At 33.9% G+C, this 25,363-nt stretch overlaps 1 protein-coding gene across 1 annotated transcript in view; it reads left to right on the top strand.

The window, feature by feature from the left end:
- LOC121443466 (ribosomal protein S6 kinase alpha-6-like) overlaps positions 1–25,363 on the top strand; it is a 160,084-nt gene that overhangs the window by 82,783 nt on the left and 51,938 nt on the right. Inside the window, 7 exon segments of the mRNA XM_041645216.1 lie at positions 392–451; positions 5,227–5,286; positions 9,425–9,538; positions 21,568–21,649; positions 22,522–22,602; positions 24,276–24,355; positions 25,203–25,272. Coding sequence (XP_041501150.1) covers positions 392–451; positions 5,227–5,286; positions 9,425–9,538; positions 21,568–21,649; positions 22,522–22,602; positions 24,276–24,355; positions 25,203–25,272 — 547 coding nt within the window.

Below are 25,363 nucleotides of genomic sequence, written 5' to 3'. Positions count from 1 at the left end.
AACAAAGATATATTTATTATCACACAGTTTGTATGAGCCAGAATATGGACATGATTCAACTAAGTCTTCTGCTTAGTCATACAAACCTGTAGTCAAGGTTTCGGCTCTTCTGCATTCTTATCTGGAGGCTTCACTGGGGAAGGTCTACTTTTAAACTCTCAAAGATTTTTGGCATGGTTCTTTTCTCAGTATTATTAACTGGAAGCTTCCCTCAAGTTGCTTAGTACTGCAAGAAGATGGCTACAGTCCTTTGTTTTGTGGGTTTTCAACATAACCACTTAGTTCAATGAAGACAATAAGGAGAACTTCTAGACTTTTTTATTTGGCATAATGTAATCATATAAATGAAATTCCATCACCTTTGTCATTGCTATTTTTCTTTGGAATTCAGCCACAGGATATGTTTGCCCCGAAGATGGCTGAGGTTATACAAGAACATGAACAGGAAGAGGTGGAGGACATGGGGGATTATCTCAGACTTTGTAAGACAACGGAGGTTGTACAAGAACATGAACCTGAAGAGGTGAGGATCATGGGGGATTATCTCAGAGTTTGTTTGCTGCATTGAATCACTTGGAAGTTTCTCACTTGATGTTATCAAGAATTTGACTCAATATACAGACATAGATCATTATTCTAGATATTGCAAAAGTACCTTTAAATTTCAATGTAATTTGTTCTAGTTTTAAGAGAAGGAGGAGGTAGAGGGGGAAGAAGGGGGGGAAGTAATAATAATAATAATAATAATAATCACAATAATAATTGACCTTTTCCAGAAGCTGTCAGTATCCAACATATAGTAATGAAGTTTATTTGAGAACAAAATTTTTTTAGAATATCAAATTCTTAAGTATTTTTTTTAACATTGTATACTATACATACAATCATTTTGCTTGCTAGGTATATTTTGGGTGATCCTGGAAAATACTAGTATGTAATAATACTACAATATTTGTTGTGAAGACTGATGGCTTATATATGTTTTATTAATGAAATTATTAACTTACATTAACTATTACTTCTTACATTGTCATTAGCCTCTTCCTGATTTGTATATTTTTATTTTCTTGATGTTTCCAGGCTGTTTGAAAGTGCTTAAATTCTTTTCTGAGAAAATTAAAATAATTGAAAAGTACTCTTTATTACACTCATGAGATCTGTTCATTTAGGTTTTGGGCCCTTTAATTCTTTTGTTGTCTTGAGAGAGGATCTTGTTGCATAAACCAGAGTGACCTTGATCTTACAATCCTCCTCTCAGTTTCTCAAGTGCTTTGATTATAGGTAGCAGGCTGGACTTCCATTTCACACTTAATGGGGGCAAAATATGTCGTTTATCTTATCAAATTAGAGGTTATATTTTTAAATAAAATTTTATTTTCTTAGATCATTTTGGACATATTTTTGTTTTCACATGAGTGAAAAATGATTTGGATTTTAGTAAGCACCAGTGAATTCTGTGGTATTCCATAGACTGATATTCTTATATTGAAAACCTGTTCTTTGAAGATTGATAAAGTAGGAAAAATTAAGTGTTTTGTTTGTGACGGGGATGATTCCCAGGATGCCATGATGTTTTTTGATTCATTCCATTTCATTTTATTTCTAGTTTCTCCAGACTAAGAGCTTCATGATAAATTAGTCATAAGATGGTATGGCTAGTATGCAAGCAGTAGCTAGGTTACAGAGGGAAGTCAAAGTCTCAGTCCTTTTTATACATAACTTTTATGTAGAGACAAATATGAGAATCACTTGATTGTAAAATTTTACCTATCAGGATGCTATCTTCCTGGGTTTTGGATTATTTGTTCAAAGTTGATTGTTAATGACAAATTTATAGCTTGTGTTTTTAAATAGCACATGCCCCAATCTGTTGAGGTAAGGTATAAGATAGTGCTGTCATATTCAGAGATTAGAAACTCTGGGTGAAGAGGTGATATGGGATGGCTCCCTGATTAATTTATATTGGTTAGTTTTTCTTTGTTCTTTTTCAGTTTGCTTTTTTTTTCAGCATTGCATTCTTAGAGCTGTCCTTTCAATAATGACCACTTAGGAATTGGCTTCTTGAGTTGACAAAATGTGTGGAAAGAGTCCTCTGATCTGTCAGAGGTGTTAGTGGTTCTTCCTTTTGGTTGATATGTGATCTTTTATTGCTTGTCTAGGACTGGTTGAAAGACAAGATGATTGTGTCCAATTTATGGCATTTACTACTAAAGCTGCTCTGTCAAATGCACATACCTTTGCTCACATGTGCCTAGATAAATGTTCTTGCACTGTTTACTGGAATCTAATTTCTCACTCATGGTTAGTCTGAGTTTTGAGTATTAGTTAATCATTTTTCAAAGATGTTCTTGTGTTTTGGTGTTGTAGTTCCTACATGTACATGTACAGATTGATGTTGAAACCAGTACTTGAATTAGGTCAAGCCTAGAATCAAGAAATACCTCTATTGTAATTTCTTATAAATTATCCATTTTCCAGGAACTTTAATACTGTTTTTCTGGCCAGAAATAGGATTTTCTTTCAAAGCCCTAGTTCACATAGCTTTATAGTATTGTAGCTGTTCTCTTAGTGACAAAGGCAGCAAATAAAAAGGGATTATACCTGTACCTTTCTTAGAACAGGGGTCTCTTTTCCTGCTTCCTCTGGAGAGATGTTTTTCATTTGATTGGTTGTAGTAATATGAACAGCGGGGCTGTGTCCTGCCACCCGGCTAGCTTTACCCGAAATAATTACATGGAAACTGTATTCTTTTGAACACTGCCTGGCCCATTAGTTCCAGCCTCTTATTGGCTAGCTCTTACATATTGATTTAACCCATTTCTAATATTCTGTGTAGCACCATGAACTGGCTTACCAGGAAAGGTCTTAACCTGCATCTGTCTGGAGCAGGAGAATCATGGCGACTGACTGACTCAGCTTCTTTCTCCTAGCATTCTGTTCTGTTTACTCCGCCTATCTAAATTCTACCCTATCAGAGGGCCAAGCAGTTTTCTTTATTACTTAACCAATGAAAGCAACAGATAAGATACAACATGCTGTTATGACAGTAATTGCGGTAGTTTCTGCTTGAGACCAGCTCAGTTCAGCATGGCGGAGCTGAGCCACTCCTGCCTCAGAGCCATTTGGTGCCCCTGAACCACACACAGTTCCAGGCACACAGCAGTCCACATTGCCATCAAGCAAGCTGTAGCACTTTACTCCAAATGCTCCATTTAAAAGCTCTGTCTCCTGCAGGAGCCAGACAGAGATCGCCATGGCGGCACAGCCTTTAAAGCCGGCATTTTAAAACAGCTAGTTTTTTTTCTGCTGCTGAGTTAGGACAGTTTTTCTCTGCGGCACGCCACCCACAAACAGCAAAGAGCTGTGTTAAACTCTCTTTTTCTTATTTTTAAGCCTTTTTAGGATTTTAAGTGGATTTAGTCCATTACGTCTGGGCGCCATTCTGTAGTAATATGAACAGCGGGGCTGTGTCCTGCCACCCGGCTAGCTTTACCCGAAATAATTACACGGAAACTGTATTTTTTTGAACACTGCCTGGCCCATTAGTTCCAGCCTCTTATTGGCTAGCTCTTACATATTGATTTAACCCATTTCTAATATTCTGTGTAGCACCACGAGCTGGCTTACCAGGAAAGATCTTAACCTGCATCTGTCTGGAGCAGGAGAATCATGGCGACTGACTGACTCAGCTTCTTTCTCCCAGCATTCTGTTCTGTCTACTCTGCCTATCTAAATTCTACCCTATCAGAGGGCCAAGCAGTTTTCTTTATTACTTAACAAATGAAAACAACAGATAAGATACAACACCCACCTCCATCAATTGGTCCTTGCCTTAGTGTGGTTGGATGTTGAAAAAAGGAAAACTGGATAAGTTTAGAAAGATTTCTTATGATAACTACCCCAGAAGTATATTCTTCTTGGAAGTTTTTTTTTTTTTTAATTTTCGAGACAGGGTTTCTCCGTAGCTTTTTGGTTCCTGTCCTGGAACTAGCTCTTGTAGACCAGACTGCCCTTGAACTCACAGAGATCCGCTTGCCTCTGCCTCCCGAGTGCTGGGATTAAAGGCATGCACCACTACCGCCCGGTGGGAAGTTTTTTTTTTTTTTAGGCCTATAGTAGAGAGGATTCCATGATTCAGTCTCCCCACTGACCAAAGTCAGGAGATACAGGTAGAAAATAAACTCTGAATTGTTTATCAAATTTTGGTATCTTTCTCTATTGTTAGTGTTTACTTCCCAGAGTCCCAGGATAGTTTCTTTAGCATTCTAAATAGAATTTTTAGTTGATAATCAGGGAAATGGTAGACTTAGTGAACTTCTTCTATTTTAGGTGCCGGTGTCACTAGTAGTTTTATTTAATCCATCCTTCTTTCTGTCTATTCATCTAATTTTGCTTTTCTGTGATCTCTTACAAGTTGGCATTGGTTAAATTCCTTTTCATTTAGAACAACTTACTGTTATTTAATATGCAAACCCTGTAGATCAGTGAATGATCTTTATATACGTTTTCTGTAAAAGGCCAAACAATAAATATTTAACACCTTGTAGTTTCAGTATCTCTGTAGTTACAGTATTTCTGTCACACTATTTAACTTTGCTCTAATGTGAAAGCTATCATAGGTAGTGTGGAAACAAATGACTGTGACTGTATTTTAGTAGCATTTATTCAGGAAAAGGCAGCTAACCTGATTTGGCTTATGGATCATAGTTTGTAAACCCTTGATCAAAACCATCCATAATTACTTTTTTAAAATTAGTGCCTCAATACATGTAATTATCCCCAAAGCTTTGCATGTGAAAATGTTTCTATAGCTGCTTAAAGCTCTTGTAATTTAAGTTTTATTTCTGTATGGTATCTTATGAATTTAAAATTGAAGCATATGAGATTTTCCATTATTCATTCATATGAAATTGTTCCTATTGTAACATTCTTTGGCTATATCTAAGTTAGATTCTGGGAGATTTATTTGTATGTGTAAGGTCATTGGTCATGGCACAGCATTAAGAAGCATGTTGTGAAATGTAAAACTATGGAAAATTGAGGCTTTAAGAACAATATGTGAACTCAATTTATAAATTTCCTTTTCTATATAATTTCTGAGTACCCTTGACCTTTTGTTTTTCAGGAACTTGTTAGATTGTGAAGGGAAATGCCCAGTGTTATATTTTTCTTAGTTATTCTTGTTTCAATATCACTGAACTTCACATTTTGAAAAATGTTTTTCAGGTAAATGATCTTAAAATGGTTGATGAGCCAATGGAATAGGGAGAACCAGAATCTAGCCTGGTAAGTATCATGTTAATTTAGTAAACTCCATTTGTAGCATATAAAGAAAAAAATTATTGGAAAAGAGAAAAGTTTTATCAGTTACAGAAATATATTTTAATAAGTCTGTAATAAATGTAAAATTTTGAAATGGTTTCATGTGGTCCTAGCTGTTCTTAAACTTAGTGTAACTAAGGATATCTTGAATTCCTGATGCTTTAACTTCCACCTTCTGAGATCATAGGCATGTATCTCCGTGCTTCATATCTAAAGTTTTAAAAATTTCATATGTTTTGTTTGTGCATGCACTAGGTATACACATGGGGCTCCATCCCTACCCTGTGGGTTTTTTTTTTGATGAAATTTAATCTTACTCTGTAGTTCATCTGTAGTTCAGGCTCACCTTAACATCTAACACTCCTCTTGCTTCGGCTTCACAAGTACTAGGATTACAGCTTTTAATCATAAAACCTGCCCAGTGTGTGACTTTAAAAAAAAAACAGCTTTGTTGACAATATACAGGCCATAACAATCACCAATTTGAATATAAGAAACGGCATTTTTACATTTTAGTATATAAGAAATGTAGTTATTTTAATGCAGTATCCCCTGGATTAAACTAAAAGAGATTATTTTCAACTTCAGAATAGAAAGGAAAGCTATCTTTAACATAATGGGACTATAAAGATGGCTTGAAATATTTAAAATCCATATTTTAGCTTTTAGAAAGGATAGAATTTAAATTATTTCAGAAGACTTTAACTAGTTCTAAAGATTGTTTACCTATTTGGTCATTGTATTTAAGGCCTGTGTAAAAGACATAATCTATAAGATCTAGTTTTGTGAAAAATATTCTTAAGATTTTAGGAAAGATCAGACTAATATGGACATTTCTGTTAATGTTATGATTTCATAGTTGCTGTCTTTTTAGGTATTTTTATAGCCTTTTTTTGTATTTAGAAGGAACTTCCAATGAATTATTTTGTTATTTTCTCTTCAGAGTATAGATTTGTTTTTTGAGATTTAGAGAGGTTATGGTTTTTAGCAGGTGGGTTAGACCAGCACATATTAGAATCTGTCTCCTGTTAGGTGATTGTCTTGTATAGATAAAAATACCATTCTTATGTAGTGTTGCAGATAGTTAGGAAATCCCTTAAAAACATATTCATCAGTAAATTTATCTCATATAGAAACTAGCAGAGGTATTTCATTTGTGTTTAAGACTCATTTGAAATGTTCTTTGCTGCTAACTCAGTAGACAGTGACTTTGATACATACTTGCAGTTAGGGTTGACAAGAGAAATATGATGTCACTTTGACATTTGTAATTTGGTTAATATCAATAACATTTCAATTTTGATGATAATAAAATTTAAACTTTTATCAAGAACATCTAAAAATGTTCAGATGAACCTTAAAGGTTATAGTGATGCTTATTTTGTTCTTTTCCTAAAGGTATTATAAATATCTACAAAAGGGTTTATTTCTATTTTATAGATGAGTGAACCAAGACTGATATAGTTAGAATAGATCAGCCTAAATAAAGATTAGTTTACTCTCATCCTTTGGTCTCGAGTCATCAACATGTAATCTTGTAGTGTTTTGCAACTATTTTCCAATGTGTTCATTGTTTTGACGAATTTACCTAGTAGCACTTCATTATTTACATTATGGTTAGCCTTTTTCAAAGAACGTTACATTAATACTGGCGTGACTTTTAGTGACATTGCAACATTCTTTGCATGTTGTTCTGTCTCCATACTTGCTTTAACAAGTCTACAACAAAATGGCGTCTTTTTAAGTTTTATTTCTTTTTTAACTAAAATATCTTTTCTGCCTTAAAATAAAACAAATATTTGAACAGATTTCGCATTGTTATATAAATGTTAAAGTATTTATTCTTTAAATAGTGCCCCCCTTTGTGTTCTGGAGGCTAGTCTTATAATCTTGTGACTCTTCTGTATTTGAGGTATAATAGAATGCGACTGTCATCATCTCCTTTTCATTATAACAGTTCCCCATAAGCAAATCAGTTGTCAAATGAATGACGCAGTATTTGATTGTCTAGTGTTAAGCACTCTTGGCTTCCTTTATTTAAAACAAAAAATGATCATAATATAGAAGTTGTGGTTTAGCCTTCTTAATTTTTTCTTAATATTAAATATACTTTTGAGTTTTATAAAAGTACCTAACACTGTAGTCACATGTGTCTCAGATTTGTCATTTAATGTGGAAAATGCAGTGAACTCTGGAAGTTATTAAATTTTTATTTTACAGTACCAACTTCATTTTCACAGATAGGCACTGTCTATATTTTCTAGGACTGCCCTAACAAAGGACCACAGACTGAGTTTCCTACACAGCAAAAATTAATTTTCTCACAATTCTGGACTCTATTAAGTCTGCCATCAAGGTGTTGGCAAAATTGATTTTTCTGAGGTCTTTCTCCTGAGTTTGTAGATGGTCTATGGCTTCACATACCCCCTACCCCGTGTGTGTGTGTGTGTGTGTGTGTGTGTGGGTGTGGGTGGGTGTGTGTGTGTGTTTATTTGCACATGCTTTTTGTGTGTGTGTAAGATTATCAGCCATTTGGGATTACGTCATAGCCATATGATGTTATTTTTTTTTCTTAATAATTTCTTAAATGTCCCTAGTATAGTAATACTCAGTTCAACCACACTTGAGAGTGTATATCTGACTTTCTGTGTCATTGATATTATTTTAGCAGTCAAGAAGACTAGCTCATTGGGACCATTCTCTTGTCCTCTTTAGCCACAGCCACCATTGATTAATCAGAGAATTAAAGGAGCAATGGAATAAAGAACATTTGTCTTGAGATATTGTAGAACTCAAGCTTTGAGTGTATCAGTTTTGTTTTCTAGACAGTAATGGAGTTGAATCAGAGATTATACCTTCAGCTTTGCTATTTTGTAATAGGAAATCCATGAAGATTAAGAAAAAATATTAGTTACTGTGCTTTCCATACAGACTAGAATTACAACTCACTTGAGTATAGTTGTAACACCTGAGAGTTGTCATCTGTGATGGGGTAGAAATATTTCCAGGGAGGATTCCTTTCTTTCTAACATAGATAGTAGGATACTTTTATATTTATTTATATTTAAATTATTAATAAAAGTTCATGGCATGGGAACATTTTTGAGTTCTATAATTATTTTTGTGAGTTTGCTTTGCATTGATCTGGATACTAATATACTTAAGAATATAGTAAATTACTATTTAAAAGGACTTTTGAGATTTTATGTTTGCTTTCTCACAATTTGCAAGGTTTAATCTTTACTTTTTCTGTTTCTGTCTCATAAGTTGCACTTCTGTGAGGGGCTTAAGCATCTAAGTTCCTCAACTGACTGTTGTGTGTTCAACCCCAGTTGATACATCTACAACACATCTAAGACTGTACACCTAAGACTCAAAGAACATCATGGAAAATGTTTGGAAAGATCATAAGAGTCAGGGAATCATACTGGCTGATGGAAGATAGTGTTCTCTATATAGGACAGGGAAGCTGCACCCATGAAATCTCAACAGTAAGGTTGCATAAACAAGACCTAAACAGTGATAACACTAGTTGACATGCCATTATGGACGGTAGAAATCTCACAAGGACCCATCCCTAGAAGTGCTACAAACAATTAATGACTGTTGAGAGAGGAGAATAAGTCTAGCTCTCTTCCATGAGTTCCGTAATTGATTATTCAGTGCCAAGTCACCAATCCTAACAACATATGTACAATATGAACAATACTAGATAGACTCAGCAGGCTTACTTATATATTTATGTGTATATATGTGTAATAATAAACAGAGGGTATGAATTTGAGAGGAAGCGAATAGGAGGAGTTGGAGGAAGGATGAAAGAATTATGTAAATGCAGTAGTCATCTAAACATCAATAAAATACAATTAAAAATAAATCTTAGTTTTTAATATTGTGTTGTTATCTACTTATAACACTGTTGCATGAATTTATTTCACATGCTTTCATTTATATGAAATTATATATTAAGAGCTGGGCTTGGTGGCACATGAATGTAATCTCAGTATACAGAAGGCAGAGGCAAGAGAATTTTTTTTTTTGAAATGGAACTAATCATATAATGTTGGAATTGCATATTAGTATTATTTGGATTTTTTTGAAGGATGAAGATGTTAAAGAAATCCCTATTACACATCATGTGAAAGAAGGATATGAGAAAGCAGATTCTGCACAGTTTGACCTGCTCAAGGTTCTTGGTCAGGGGTCTTTTGGAAAGGTAATAAATACTTTTTCCTACATTTGCTTTTCTTTTTGATATTTAATAGAAATGTATAAACATGCATAAAAATGATTTCTATAGCTCTCAATGTATGTGAAAATGACTGTTTAGTTTTATGTTTTATTTCTGTTTTGATTTAGATTTTGTTATGATCATCAGTAGCAGTCAAGGTATCCTAATCCTCTGAGCTTATATTTCTCTAGGTTAAAACCACACCATGTTCATTGTTGGTTGTATAAATCACCTACTTGATTTTTATGAAGATATTTTAGATGTCCTTTTTTATGTTCACTGACATAACTGGCTATATCCTGGTGATGTTACCTCTGTTTCTAGCTCTGTATGAGATTTTAGAATTTATGCTGTAATTTATGTTTGAAATCAGGAGCTATCCTACCATTTCTTAAAGCAAAGTAGAACTATCTTAGATGATTTGGAAATGATGTGAGATTCTTGCTTTGAAGAATTTTTTAGAAATATTAATTCATATATGGTATTTGTTTATTAAGTATTTGGTAATATGTTTCTCAGAAAGGAAGTATGTGGATCTGGATCCTGTAGATTGTATAACCAAAATCTAAGGCAGGAAAATTTTCTAATGCATATAGTAAGTGATAGCCTTTAGGAAAATGACTGCGATCATTATTTGTGGGGAGAAATATGGGAGAAACAAGATATCATAGTAGCTGAGATTTAGTTATAAAGTGGAAAATTAAGGCAATTGAGCAGTGATTAAGACATTTGTAAGGAAATATATTTACTGAGTATTCAGTGTGTGCACAGTAATTTAATAAAAAATATATTGCTGAGTATAAACTAGACAATTATTTGAATGTAGTCTGGTATCTTTATGTTATAGAATATATGAAATAAATAGAAATATTTTTAGGACATAAAAGACAAACTGAAATGGCTTATGGGATAATCTTGGTTATCAACTTGAAACACCTGGAAAAGAGGGAATCTCAGTTGAAGCACCTCATTCATCAATTTGGTCCATGGGCATGTTTGTAAAGTATTATCTTAATTGATGGTTGGTGTAGGAAGGCCCAGCACATTGGGTGGTACCTTCCTTGGGTATGTGAGTTTGGTCTGTGTAAAGAAGGTGGCTGAACAAAGCAGAGGAAGCTTGCCAGTGAGCAGCATTCCAACATGGTCTCTGCTTCAGTTCCTGCCTTGAGCTTCTGCCCTGGCTTCTCTCCATGATGGACTGCAATATTTAAGCCAAATAAACCCCTTAACACTCAAGTTGTTTTTTGTCATGGTGTTTGTCATAGTAGCAGAAAACCAAGTCAGACAGGGAGAAAACTTGAAGAGTAGGGTGGAAAGAAAAACCAGAAGGGCCTATTAATAGGTTGTTGGTAGAGGAGGTATTATAAAACTAACTTGTAAATTAGGTGTATATATTCTAGATAATTTTATTTTTAATGTTTCTGAGATATATATTAATCTAGAACAGAGAAGTTTTTATATCTCAAAGTATAAATGCTTAAATATTTGACAAATAAAATAACACAGAAGCATATGAAGTTATTAAAAGTTTTGTTACTTAATATATAATATATATTTATCTGTGCATTTATTTCTTGCTTTGTATCATAAAAGATTTAAGAATTCTATAGGTAAATAACAATCAAAATTGAAAGTAAGTAGCATAAGTTGGATATGGTATTATTTGCCTATAACCCTAGCACTTAGGTGACTGAATAAAAAGGATGCTTCTGAGGTTGAGGCTGGCTTGTGCGGGGGGGGGGGGTACAGAGTGCTGTGAGTCTATCTTGGGTACATAATGAAACCCATTCTCAAACATTCCAAAATCAAAGGGAGGAGAAAAACACAACCCTAAAAGCAAGTGGCAATATGGATAGAAACAGAAAAATCAGAGCAGGAAAGATTAAGTAAAGCCTGGAATACACACTATTGTTTACAAATATATAACATAGGGCCTGGAACCCTTTCTTAAGCAATTCAGAAATGAGATTGATAGCGATCAGAAAGAAGCAAACCTATTCAAATGCATTAGCGTTGACAGTATCTTTAAGGCAGAAACATATTAAACCATATAAATTTTTTATTGCTTTTCATTAAAAATACTGTATAACAAAAGGAGTTTTTCTCAGTAACATATTCATATTAAATATAACAACAGGCTAACAAGTTGTTGTTGTGGTTCTTAAATTCAGGGAATACTGTGCAAAAAGTTTGGTTTAAAAAAAGTCATTGTTGAAGCTCCTTTTAAGTCCATAGTTGTAAGATACAAAATAGTGAGATTATGTAGTTCACCAAGCAAAGATATTATGAAGGTATCTTTTGTTTGGCTTCTTAGGATGTGAACATACTTGTTTGTCGGTATTGCATCATTTGTGTAGGCATTGTGTAGGTGTGACTTGTTATATGCTGATCATATTCAAGAATTTGGCCAAGGCTGTGAATCAGATACATGTAGGCCAAGTTCCAAGAAACTTCAGGCTGTACAATCTTACTTAAGTTTTTCATTTAAGGTTCCACTGTTAAAATATAAGCAATAGGAGTTTTAGATGTTGTAAAGTTTTATGACATTAAATGTTTTATTCTATTTAATGGGAACAAAATCCTACTAATGTCAGAGTCATATAAAACTGTACATTAATGAAGCAAGGTTTAATGAAATGGAGTTTAACAGTTCAAAGAATGTTATGAAGCAGAATTGATTCATTTAGGAGGTAAACAAAATGGACAAATACTTAACCAAACTAACCAATAAAATATAGAGAAGACCCAAATTGATAAAAGTAATAATGAAAGGGGGATAACAAACTACTCAAACTCATAAAACCATTAGGTAATGCTTTATAAACTTGTACTCATAAATTGAAAAATCCAGAAGAAATGGATAAATTGATTGATATGTAACTCATAAGAAATAAACCAAGATTGTACAAACAGCGCATATATACCTATATCAGGAATGAGAAGCAGTACATTACCAAGTTAAGCAAAAAAGTCCAGGACCACATGAACTCCTCATGTTTTCATTCGTGTGATTATGTTTTCACTCATATGAAGAACATATATATGTTTGTATATGTGTATTGTGTGCGTGCGTGTGTGTGTGTGTGCGCGCGCATATACAGAGAGAGAGACAGACAGAGAGAGAGAAAAGACAAGACAGTAGAGGGGGAGGAACAATTTCAAGAAATAGGGGAGTGTTGAAAAAGTGAGTAATAAAGGATATGTGACAAAATCAAATGAAGAGAACTGTTTGAGTGGAGTCTGGTCCAGCAAGAGGCAGGGGGTGTGGGAAAAATCAGAGTGGAAGTGAATAAGAATAAGACATCATGCTATGTATTATCATAATAAAACCTATTTATATACTGAGTAAAATTAGAAAAAAACAGTATCCCTATGAAAGACGTATGGAGAATTCTTTAGTGATCGTGTGAAGTATACTGCTACTAATGACTACTAATGAAAGGTAGCACACATGAATATTTCATTTTTAAAACAAAAATATAAAAATTTGGCATTGTCAGACTTAGATTGTATATAGCATAGGGAAAATTGATTATATAATGTATATTCATGGATTATTAAATATTTCCTTTTGTGATAAGCCTTTAAATATAGGGCTTAAAATTAATTTTGAACACTGAACTATTTTATTTTTATATAATTGATCAATTATCAAGTGATAGTTTTAAAAATACTTGGTTGTGTTTTGAAATAAGTCTCTAGTTGGTATAGTCTCTGCAATCAACATTTAAATATATGTGATCTAATTCACTTCCAAGTGTTTCCTGAGTACTTACTAATGGACAATATAATACTTCTTAATGAACAATATAAAAGTCCATGTGAGAGAGAGAAAAATACTTTGAGGTAACTCACTCATTTCCCTTCTGAACAGGTTCCCATGGTCTAATGTAACTGGAGAGATCTTGATAGGCACCACAGCTATATTTATAGTTGATTGTGAGAAGGTAGAAATAGGTTTTTGCTTGTTGAAAATGGCATATTATGGAATTAGCAGTCACTTTTTCAGATTATGAAAGATGACATGACATCTTCTATTTGACATTTAAGAATAATAGGGAACACTTGGAGAGTTATGAGAAATGATTACTTTGTACAACTTAATTTTTTTCTGGAAGCATGGCTCTTTTATCCTTCCTTAACTGCCTCTTCCTTTATATGCTGTTCTTTGCAATACCGTTAATGACTGTGTTCTACAACAGTAGTTGTCAGAGGTGAGGTCTGTGTGTCTCTAGGCATCTCCAAACCGTTTCAAGGAGTCCTTAGGTCAGAACTGTTTCATAATAACCCAAATATTTTTAGAACTGCTGTGTACAATAACAGTAGAAACTCCAAATAGTACATTTGTCATTGGTTCTTTACAGTCTCACACTTAGTTGAAGAAAGTCCTTGATGAGATATAATCAGTTATTTCCTTTATTATATCTCAACCATAAAATTCATTTCTTTTTAATATTCTATAGTATTGAAAATATAATGAAGCATTTTAGTTGCAGATCAAACAAGTTTTTCAAAGCAGAATACAAGTGAAAAATTTTGAGTTATGAGGTGAACTAGTTATTTTTTGTGGATCACTATCTTATATATCTGTATTAATTTTTTGAGAATTTAATAACAATTATTTTGTTTATAATCATTCACTTAACCCAACTCATCCCATTTTCACCGTCATTTTCTTACCCACCCAACATCTGAGTTTTTCTTGTTTTTTTTTTTAATCCATGTAATCCAATTTTTGCTGTCCAATTACTCTTATGACTGGGGCGTGTCATAGAGTGTGGTCAGCCTACTAGTGGGCCACTCCATTAAAGAAAACTGACTATCCGTCTTCTAGCAATAAGGTTCTTAAAAATCTAGTGGTGGGCGGGGCGGTGGTGGCACACGCTTTTAATCCCAGCACTCGGGAGGCAGAGGCAGGCGGATCTCTGTGAGTTTGAGGCCAGCCTGGTCTACAAGAGCTAGTTCCAGGACAGGAACCAAAAGCTACGGAGAAACCCTGTCTCGAAAATCAAAAAAAAAAAAAAAATTAGTGGTGGGACTTCATGCCCATTTCTCATTTTCCATACTGGGATATTATCTGGCTTGAGATTGCACCAGTCTTTTGTATATTCTTTCACAGTTGCTGTGAGTTCATATGTACAACTGCCCTCTTGTGGATCACTATTCTTACTAGAAAGAAATGAGTTATAAACTATGGTTACTTAAATTTGAGTATTGATAGTTTTTGTTATTGTTTTTTCCAAAAAAAATGAATGGTATGATTCTATTATAGGAAAAACAGTACTGGTCATATTTTTGTCTATTAAAAGTATAAGTTTGAAGGAACATGAATTATTAAATTTTTAATGTAGTGAGGAGAGGCAGGCTGTGTTCCCACCCAGCTCTCGCACGGCTAGCTTTATACTTGAAATAACAACACACAAATTGTATTCTTTTAAACACTGGCCTGTAGTAATACGAGCGGCGGGGCTGCGTCCCCAGCACCCCGGCTGCCTGCTCAGCTAGCTTATGCCCCTAAATAATTACACGGACACTGTATTCTTTTAAACACTGCTTGGCCCTTTTGCTCTAGCACTTACAGCCTAATTCTCACGTCCCGATCAACCCATTTCTATAATCTGTGAGAACCAGTCTTACCGGGAAGATTCTAGCCTAGTCCATCCTGGGTCGGAGCTTCATGGCGTGTGTCTGCCCAGGAGCGGGGCATGGCATCTCTCTGAGGTGTCTGCTCCCGAGAGCAGAGCTGTGGAGTCTGAGCTCACTTCCTCTTCCTCCCAGCATTCTGTTCTGTTTACTCCTCCCACCTATCTTCTAACCAATAAAATGGGCCAAGGCAGTTCCTTTATTAGCCAATGACCTTCCTCCATCACTGGCCCATTAGTTCTAGCCTCTTATTGGCTAATTCTCACATCTTGATTAACCCATATTTCATAATCTGTGTAGCACCATGAGGTGATGGCTCACTGGGAAAGATCTTAACCTGCGTCTATCTGGGAGAGGAGAGCTATGACGTCTGCCTAACTTCCCTTCTTTCCAGCATTATGTTCTATTTACTCTGCCTACTTAATTTTCTGTCCTATCAAAGGGCCAAGGCAGTTTCTTTATTAACCAATGAAAGTAACACATAGACAGATGACTCTCCTCCATCATTGTAATTTTTTAAATTTATTAATTTTGTTATAAAAACCTTGATTTAAATAAAAATATCACACCAAAATTAGACTGAAAGTCTATACAACTAAATCACTTATCTACAGTTCATTAAGTTCAAATTCCCATTTGAAATGGAAAGTATAAAGCTTCACATTAAATTTTATACTTTCAGTAGTGAATATATTTTATGAACTTATCCACCACCCACACCAAAAATATCCATGACAGAATTAGGACTTGAACCAACAATTAGCTTTATATGTTTTTTTATAACTCATGTATATAAATTTTTTTCATCCTCAACACCGTAACATTTTGATACCTTATATAATTTAATGATTAGGTAGCAATGCCAGCATTTGGAAGGTATTTGTAATTAAGTGAATCAGTATTTTACAGATGACCTGTGCATCAAATCAAGTATGGGTCCCAAATACATTCAGAATGCAAGGAGGGCCAGTATATTTTTGTGTAACAGAACATAGCTAGATAAAAGGAATATGGTTTCAGATTCTCTTTTAAAGAAACTGCTAGTTGTCGATTTCTGATGTATCAGGACAGTCACAATTATATGAAAAGATTATTAAAATTCTATCTCCCAAATTACACTTGTGAACCCTGATATAAAAAAACAACTATTTTTTCTGCAAAACAACTTGATTTTAACATGTTGAATATAGAGGCAGATATATGAATCCAGTTGTCTTATTTTAAGCTAAGTAGGTATTAGCAGAAAATGTAGTTCAGTGTCACACTTTTCTTTTACTTTTTTATTTTGGAAAACATAATTATCTTTAAAAACATTTATGAATCTGGTTGGTGGCACACACCTTTAATCTCAGCACTGGGGAGGCAGAGTCCTGTGGATCTCCATGAGTTCAAGGTCAGCCTAGTCTACAGATTGAGTTCCAGGACAACCAGGACTGTTACACAGAGAAACCTTGTCTTGAAAAACCAAAAAGAAAAATCATTTATGATATCATATGTAGCATGAATGATTAAAAACCCAGAGACCAATGTTGGGGTTCAATCTGAAGATCAGAAAAGCAAAGCAACCAGCCACCTGCTCTACCTCAAAATAAAATGGCGATCCTGCCTCTAGGAATCTCACAATGAGACTGCTTCCGAGAGCTGTTTCCTCCCATCATATATTCCTCTCTAGGGATATGGTTAAAGGCATGCACCTCTACCACCCAGCTTCTATGGCAAACTAGTGTGGCTACTGGGATTAAAGGTGTGTGCCACCTCTGTCTGGTCTGTAAGCCTGACCAGTGTGGCTCTTTTACTCTCTGATCTTTAGGCAAGCTTTATTTATTAAAATACAAATGAAATATCACTATAATCATATAAAATGTTAGTGTTAAGTCAGGCAGTGGTGGCGCATGACTTTAATCCCAGCACTCGGGAGGCAGTGGCAGGCGGATCTCTGTGAGTTCGAGGCCAGCCTGGTCTACAAGAGCTAGTTCCAGGACAGGAACCAAAAGCTATGGAGAAACCCTGTCTTGGAAAAAAAAAAGAAAGAAAAAAAAATGTTAGTGTTATTCCACTAATAAATACATAATATTTTTCTTTTCTAATTTTAATATGGCAAATATGAATAGATGGTCACCCTAAGAATCAAGCTCTTTGGAGTCTTCAATAATTTTTAAATTTTAAAAGATGCGTTTAAGCCTCAGAGATTGAGAAAATAACTTTTCTGTAAAAATGAAACATAATTTTATATGTGGTAGTGTAAACACATGTAAGATGAGTTGGCTTGTTTTGTTTTTAATTTCTTCATTATGGTAATTTTGATTATAAAGCAAGAAACTTCCTGTATTTAGTAAATCTCTGAAACCTTTGAGCCTGGTACTTAGGGTCATTGACATTTGCTTAGCTTTGCAGTTTATTATTTTAGTTATGAAAATCCCTTTTACTTAGTGCTTTAAAATGGTAGATAGTACATCTTTAATCAGTTGTATAAACACATACCCATCTGTTCATTGACAGACAATACTTTGGCCAAAACTTATGTTAGTAAGTATACTTCTGGAATTGGAACTCTTTATCTTAAACAATTTAAGTTTTATATAACTTTTTGTCTTCATAATTGATCAAGTTCTTTGGTCTATTCTATATATTAGGTTTAAAAATAGATTTTTGTGATTAAATGTACTGACTCAGTACTAATAAGTTATAAGACTTTAATTTTGAAATTAATGCTTCCATTAGAAATGGTACTGATGGTAGATGATGGGTATACTGATGTTGACACTATTTACTCAAATGCTTATTGTTTTTATTAATAAATTAATTTGTGAATTATGATTCTTCAGTTTTAAATAAAGAAAATAAAACAAATGGAGCAGCCATTTTGAAATCATCTGTGGTGCTATCCACATTTTCTTGAGTTTCTACATTGGGAAAATTTGCTTGGAGTTCATTCAGATTATAGTAGAATGTCAATTCTACTAAAAAATTGACATACTATAGTAGTTTTAATCTGTTCATTTAATACACAGATATTGATCTGCAAAATGTGTGGTTGGATTTAACTGTGAAGCTCTTCTGTTCTCAATATTTGTTCCACGTTGTAGAAAATAAACCTTCTATGTGTTAATATGTGGACTCTTTTTCGTTAGTCTGCTCCAACTGTGATTATTATCAACTAATTAGTTGTTTAGTTTTGCAGATGTTTAAAAATAGAGAGTAAACATTTAGACACTTCCATGGGACTAATTTTTGATCTGTGGGATATTAATGGTTATATTTCTTTTGTTTGTTTGTTTTGTTTTTGGTTTTTCGAGACAGGGTTTCTCTGTGGCTTTGGAGCCTGTCCTGGAACTAGCTCTGTAGACCAGGATGGTCTCGAACTCACAGAGATCCGCCTGTCTCTGCCTCCCGAGTGCTGGGATTAAAGGCGTGCGCCACCATCACCCGGCTTAATGGTTATATTTTACATAACTTTAAAGTTCATTATTCTAAATTCATTCGATTATATTTTGTAAAAGTATCATCTACAATGGATTGGGGAAAAAAACCAGAAGGCTGGTTCTTTTACTCGGAAAATGTTAAAAGTAGTATCCTGGGTTAGTGTAAAACTGTACCGTTAAGTGATCTTCAGGTACTATCTAAAAGTTTCTATTTAGAGAGATGAAAGCAGAACTCCCATGAGATATAAAAATATAAGTAGCTGTGTGCTCAACCATAGTGAATGAATGTAAGGTGCATATAGCATATCATAGATTTTGCTGCTATGTAATTGTTACATAGCTGATATGGAATAAAATGCTTCCAGATATACTTGTCAAAGAGGAGGCATGACAGTTATTTAACAGCTCTTGCATTGGCAATTTTCTGTAAACTAACGTATTTATTTAGGTATGTTTCCAATTTAAGTGACACTACTTGATCCAGATGAATGAAGTGTGGTGCGGTGATGGCAGGCTTGGGTAGAGAAAACAAGTATCTGTTAATTTAAAAAGAAAACAGTCCCAATTTTCTCCCCAGCAATTTTGTCTACTTCCCTTAGCCAAGAGGATAACTATATGTTTTTCCTTGGGTTCCCCTTCTTACTTAGCTTCTTTAGATTCACCTATTGTAGACTCCGTGACCCTTATTTATGGCTAGAAACCAATTATGGGTGAGTACATCCCATGTTCATCTTTTTGGGTCTGGGATACCTCACTCAGGATAGTGTTTTCTATTTCCATCCATTTGCATGCAAAATTCGAGAAGTCATTGTTTTTTACCGCAGCGTAGTACTCTAATGTGTAGATATTCCATTCTTTCTTCGACTGTGACTGAAAAAGCATGGGATAAAACTGGACTCTCTGAACATGGCGAACAATGAGGGCTGATGAGATGCAAAGGAAAATGGCACGGGGTTTTGATCCTATGTAATGTGATGGCTTTGTGGGAGCCTAGCCAGTTTGGATGTTCACCTTCCTAGATATGGACAGAGGGGGGAGGTCCTAGGTCTTACCACAGGGCAGAAAACACTGACTGCTCTTTGGACTGGAGAGGGAGGGGGAAAGGAGTGGGGGGAGGGGGAGAAGGGTGGGAGGAGGGGGAGGGAAATGGGAGGCTGGGAGGAGGTGGAAACTTGTTTTTTTTTCTCCTTTTTTCAATAAAAAAAAGAAGCACAAAAAAAAGAAAGAAAAAAAGAAAACAGTCTTTCCTAATGGGTATCCCCTCTCTTTATTAATATACATGTGGTAGGGTGTTCGGGGGTTGCAGAGGACAACTTGCAGTAATTAGTTCTCTCTTCAGCATATGGGTTCCAGGGACCAAACTCAAATATTGAAAGCAACCCCTGTTACCTGCTCTTTCAACTCAGCAGCCCATAATTCCTACAAACTGTATCCATATCTATTTTTATAATTAAAGTGCTGTATATCCTAGCTTTTATGGATCATCATTTGAGTTTAAAGAAATATTATTTAAGCTCATTTGGTAAACTTACACTGTATTTTCCACATTTTTTTATTGAGATATTTTTGTCATCATTTTTTTTTACCTCGCAGGTATGCATTGCTTTTGATTATTCTTTGTTATAAAATAAAATACCTAACAACCTCTAAAACATTAATATTTATGGTGGTAGCATTTCTTTGGTTTTTTTATTAAGGCAATGCAATCTTAAAATGAAATTTCTGCCTCAAATCTCTATTTCATTTTGTTATTAATTTCTTGAGCCACAAACTTCTCTAAGTCCAGGAAAATGCTAAATACTTATAAAATTTTCCTTTTTAAACTAGTAAATATACAGAGTTTGAGTTGTTGAATTAAGGGGGATGTAAACAAATATACATTAGCTAAATATACATTATAGCATAGCTACATATTTACCTATTTTATAACAAAACGTAAGGGAAAATGTATAATTAGTGTGCAGGGATAAAGAATGCCTTCAACTTTAGAGGGAATAGTAGTGGGGTTCTAGGAAAGGATTTGAAAGGGAAGCAATGAGGGGGTAAACCTGATCCAAACACATTATATACATGTGAAAATTGTAGACAATACTTAACAACTTATAAAAGGAGTTTCCCCCAAGGAGCATACCAATTGTCTATTCAATATCAGATGGTCAGACCTGAAAACATTTGTACAAGGAACATCATATGAACTGAGGTTATATTTTAAAAAGAAATGTGTGTGTGTGTGTGTGTGTGTGTGTTTGCGCGCGCGCGCGCGCACGCGCTAACAATAAGAAAAGAAGCCATGAATTTAAGAGAGCAAGGTGGGGTATATAGGAGTGTTTGGATGGAGGAAGGGGAAAGTAGAATTGATGTAATTGTATTATAATCTCAAATAAATGAAAAGTGAATGATTTTATTCCATCTCTTATGTTTTTGAGACATGCATTCTTTTATTATCTTCTGTCAACTATTATAGTTTCTAATTCTTCTCTATGTGACTTAGTACAGTTTGAACAACCTTACCAAACAAATGATGTAATAAGAGCCAGAGGTTAGGGAGGATTACTATGAAACAGTATTTTCTGGATATGATAAGTCCGGTCCACTTATAAACTCATAGGAATTATGGTTGTCAGTATCAGACTTGCACAGTATCGAGCCAATAAAAATTCCACATGGATATGTTTGAGGTGGGTGAGTTTTGTTTAATAAGTTGCTTATATTCTCATAGTTGGCCCTAAACCCATGCACGTGCTAGAAACACTAATTGAATTAAGTTCAATATAAAAAGAGAACATGACATTGGGAGATAAGATGGGAGTGATATTTATTGTGGAACGCATAGTGGGTGAATATAATCAGAATTCATTGTATGAAATTCACAGGAATATATAAGAAAATATATTTAAAGTGATAAACTGGTTTGAACTGAAATTCACTTAAATATATTTCTTCTGTTAGGTTTTTCTTGTTAGAAAGAAGACCGGTCCTGATGCTGGGCAGCTCTATGCAATGAAGGTGTTAAGAAAAGCTTGCTTAAAAGGTATCAAATTAAAAAGTTTAATTAGAATATAATTTGGCAAAACTTGTTTTATGAAATGCACCATATGTTGCTTGTAAAGGGAATGCTTAGAGTTGCTTTTTTTTTTTTTTTTTTGGTTTTTCAAGACAGTGTTTCTCTGTGGCTTTGGAGCCTGTCTTGGAACTAGTAGAGTTGCTTTTTAGCATTGTTAATTATTACAGTTTCCTTGTTATCAACTGATACTTCTGGGGACCTCTGTTGTCATATAACTTAATTTTCTGAATGTGTATCTGAATAAAAGTTTAATAGCAGAAAATGGGACATATTTCATTTAATTCAGTCTAAACTTCAGCGTTTTAAAAATCTTAGTTTTTTCTTTCAACTTTTTTTTTTAATGTTTTGTCTGGGTGGTGCACATTTAGAAAGCACAACTACTCCATACATTTATATGCACTGTCTTCTAGACTTATAAAATTAATGCAGATCCTGACATGATAACACAAACCTGTAATCCTAGCTCTACAGAGGTGGAGTTCAAAATCATCCTCCACTGTATAACATATTCAAGACCAGCATGGACTTCCTGAAACCCAGTGAAAGAGAAAAAGGCGGGCGAGGGGGTGTCAGGGTAGAAGATGAAGTTTACTACTAATTTCAATTTTATTTCACATGAAAACTTAAATACATATTAGCCAAATATGCTACTTTAGATCTCTAGATCTAAACAAAATATTCTGGTTTCTGAAAATGGTTTTTATAATCTAGGACTACACAGACTTTATTGCATTGGTTACTTATGAAATTATTCATGTATTTATATTTTGGTTAGTAAATGGCAGGTCTTTACTGAAATTATGAACGAGTATAATATTTCAATCTTTGTATAATTTTAGTTCGAGACCGTGTTCGCACAAAGATGGAGAGGGATATTCTTGTGGAAGTAAATCATCCATTTATCGTCAAACTACACTATGGTATGCAACCTTTTTTTAAATTATGGAATTAGAGTAGTACAATTATTTTCAGATAGTATAACAAGAAATCAAGAAATAAATACTTTAAAGTTAATTAATGTATTCTGCAATATAAAATATGAAACATGTTATCAATATCTAGCTTTTAGTTGAATTTTATTTTCTTAAGTTGATATACTCAATTATGTTACATGATAATGTCTTCCAAAATCTCATCAAGTATCACAGAGGAGGTCATGAAGTCTCACCCCAAATTGAACTATTGGCAATTGATGGCTATGGGTAAAGAGTCAGCGTTCTTCAGCTATGCAGTATCAAAGACACTACCCATGTTTCAGTAGATGACTCTATACGCATGCACATACTGGCTGAACTCTTAAAAATGAACATGTGAAATTGGGAGACAGTAGTATTGGGTGGCTATGCGAGGAAGTGGAGAGAAGAAAATGGGCATAAGTTTGTGTATATGTATATATGAAAACACATTTTACACACACACACACACACACACACACACACACACACACACACATAAATTCCCAAGCAATGAAAAATGAAAATGTCTTCAACTTGTTTGACCAGTAGTATTTTTAGATGAGATGAGACAGTACCTCCATGATCATAGACTACTATGATAATTTATGTAAATCATTTTGATGTTTACTTACAAGGACAATATTATTTTTATTTTCCAGTTCTTATTAAGGCTGTGTGGTTATATATTAGGTAGTTTGAACTGTTTTGTAATACAATGGAGGAGCTGAGAGTAGTAAGAAATAGCAGAAATAATGGAAGGATAAGTTTTGGAATCAGACATTTATGAATTTCAGTCATGTCTCCTTTGTTAATATATGAAAGAGATTGTAGATATGATTTTCTTGGGGATCAAAATAAAACTTTAGTTTGATGTAGTTTATGATACCATTTCATTTTGTGCATTTAAAATGTAGCACATATTGATTTTATTCTTAGGGCAGATTTTGAGAGAACTCATTTTAAATATTTAACAAGATAATTCAAACCTTATAAGAAATTCTGACCACTTTAACTCTTTTTTTAAATGTAATAGAATAAAAACGGCAATACTATAGAATGTCTTTGAGTCTTTTACTTACCATGAGATTAATAGTAAACCCTTATTGTGCCAAAATACTGTATTATATGAAGTGGGCTACTGAAATAATCCCTAATTTCTAGTAATATACAGGGAATTAAGCTGTACAAATGAAAGTGAAAAAATGCAAAAGAGGCATGAAGTACAATTAAATATGAAAAGTATTAATATAATTTTGATGGAGATTAAAGATGCTATAGGGAAGTGTGCAACGGTTTAGAGGAGGTGACTTCTTTGAGCTTTGTAGAATGCAATAGATATGATTGGGTGACAAATTTCAGGCAACTGTACCAGAACAAGAAACTTCATTAACAGCAAAATTTTAGTAGTAGATTTTGTAAAGCCACATGTAACACTGAACATGTTCTGTAAAGGAATTTATAGCAATTTGAACACTCAATTAAATAGTGGATTTAATTTTGATATTATCTAACAATAGACCATTTAAATATATAATTATTTTATAATGTTGATAAATTGTAAACATGTTAATATAAAAGTCTGGTAAAATTTTCAGTCTTTAAGGTTAGTCTGCTACAACATTATTATTTCTAATTAGCCTTTCAGACTGAGGGAAAGCTGTATTTAATCTTGGATTTCCTCAGAGGAGGAGATGTCTTCAGAAGATTATCCAAAGAGGTGAGAATTTCTTTACAAATTTGTTAATAGATTTTATTCTAACAAAGATAAAAAGTCCTATAATTTTTCTATATAAATTTGAAATCATAAGCTTTTTATCACTCTATATAGTATTTAGTGATATGTCAGATAATACTTTCTGTGTGTGCTTTTAGATGATCTCAGTGTTCTTTTTATTCTTCTCTGAGATGATAGGGCATTATGAATAACTGAGTGAACTAGATAGGAGCAAGTCTAGGACTTTGGTTACTCGAGCTACCTAAATGCCTCTTGTGTGGTGTTTAGTTTATTCAGAAGTTGATTTATTGAGGTATAATTGACATACAATAAATAGTACAACAAATTTGATATCTTTTGCCTTTTCATGTAAATGTGAAATCATTATTAAAATAACGTTATTACCAAAGGGGCTTATGTGTTTTTTCCACCCTACATCTACTGAATCTGCTGTCTGTCACTGTTTGTGTTTTCTAAGAGATTATAGAAACAAGATCATATTACACACACACACACGCACACACACACACACACACATATTCTTTTTATCTTGTTTAAATCATTATAATTATTTTGGCTTATCCATGTTGTATGTGTTAGCTCATTCACGTTTTTGGTGAGTAGTACCCATTTAATGGATGTACCATGTTTTGTTTATTTACTTGATGAATGTTTGTGTTATTGCAGTTTTTGGATATTACCAGTTAAGCTGCTGTAAACATTCATGTACAAATGATTGTATTGACATAATGTTTTCATTTCTCATGAATAAATATCTAGGAGTTTGATAGCTGGGTCACATGGTAGGTGTTTTTTAACTTTAAAGTCACTGCCAAACTGTTTTCCAAAGTGCTTGTATAATTTTTACACTCCAAACAGCAGCATACAAGAATTTCAGTTGCTTCACATCCTTGCCAACAGTTGGTATGATCAGTCTTTTTTTTTTCTTTTAAAACATTTTGAACGTCTGTTAATTATATAGTATTACCTAATTGTGCTTATCAATTTCAT

Source organism: Microtus oregoni, unplaced genomic scaffold, assembly GCF_018167655.1.
Source record: "Microtus oregoni isolate MIOR12 unplaced genomic scaffold, Mior012 000107F_ref0000227, whole genome shotgun sequence".
In the NCBI taxonomy this organism is placed as follows: Eukaryota; Metazoa; Chordata; class Mammalia; order Rodentia; family Cricetidae; genus Microtus; species Microtus oregoni.
This window is presented reverse-complemented; position numbering and strand designations above follow the sequence as displayed.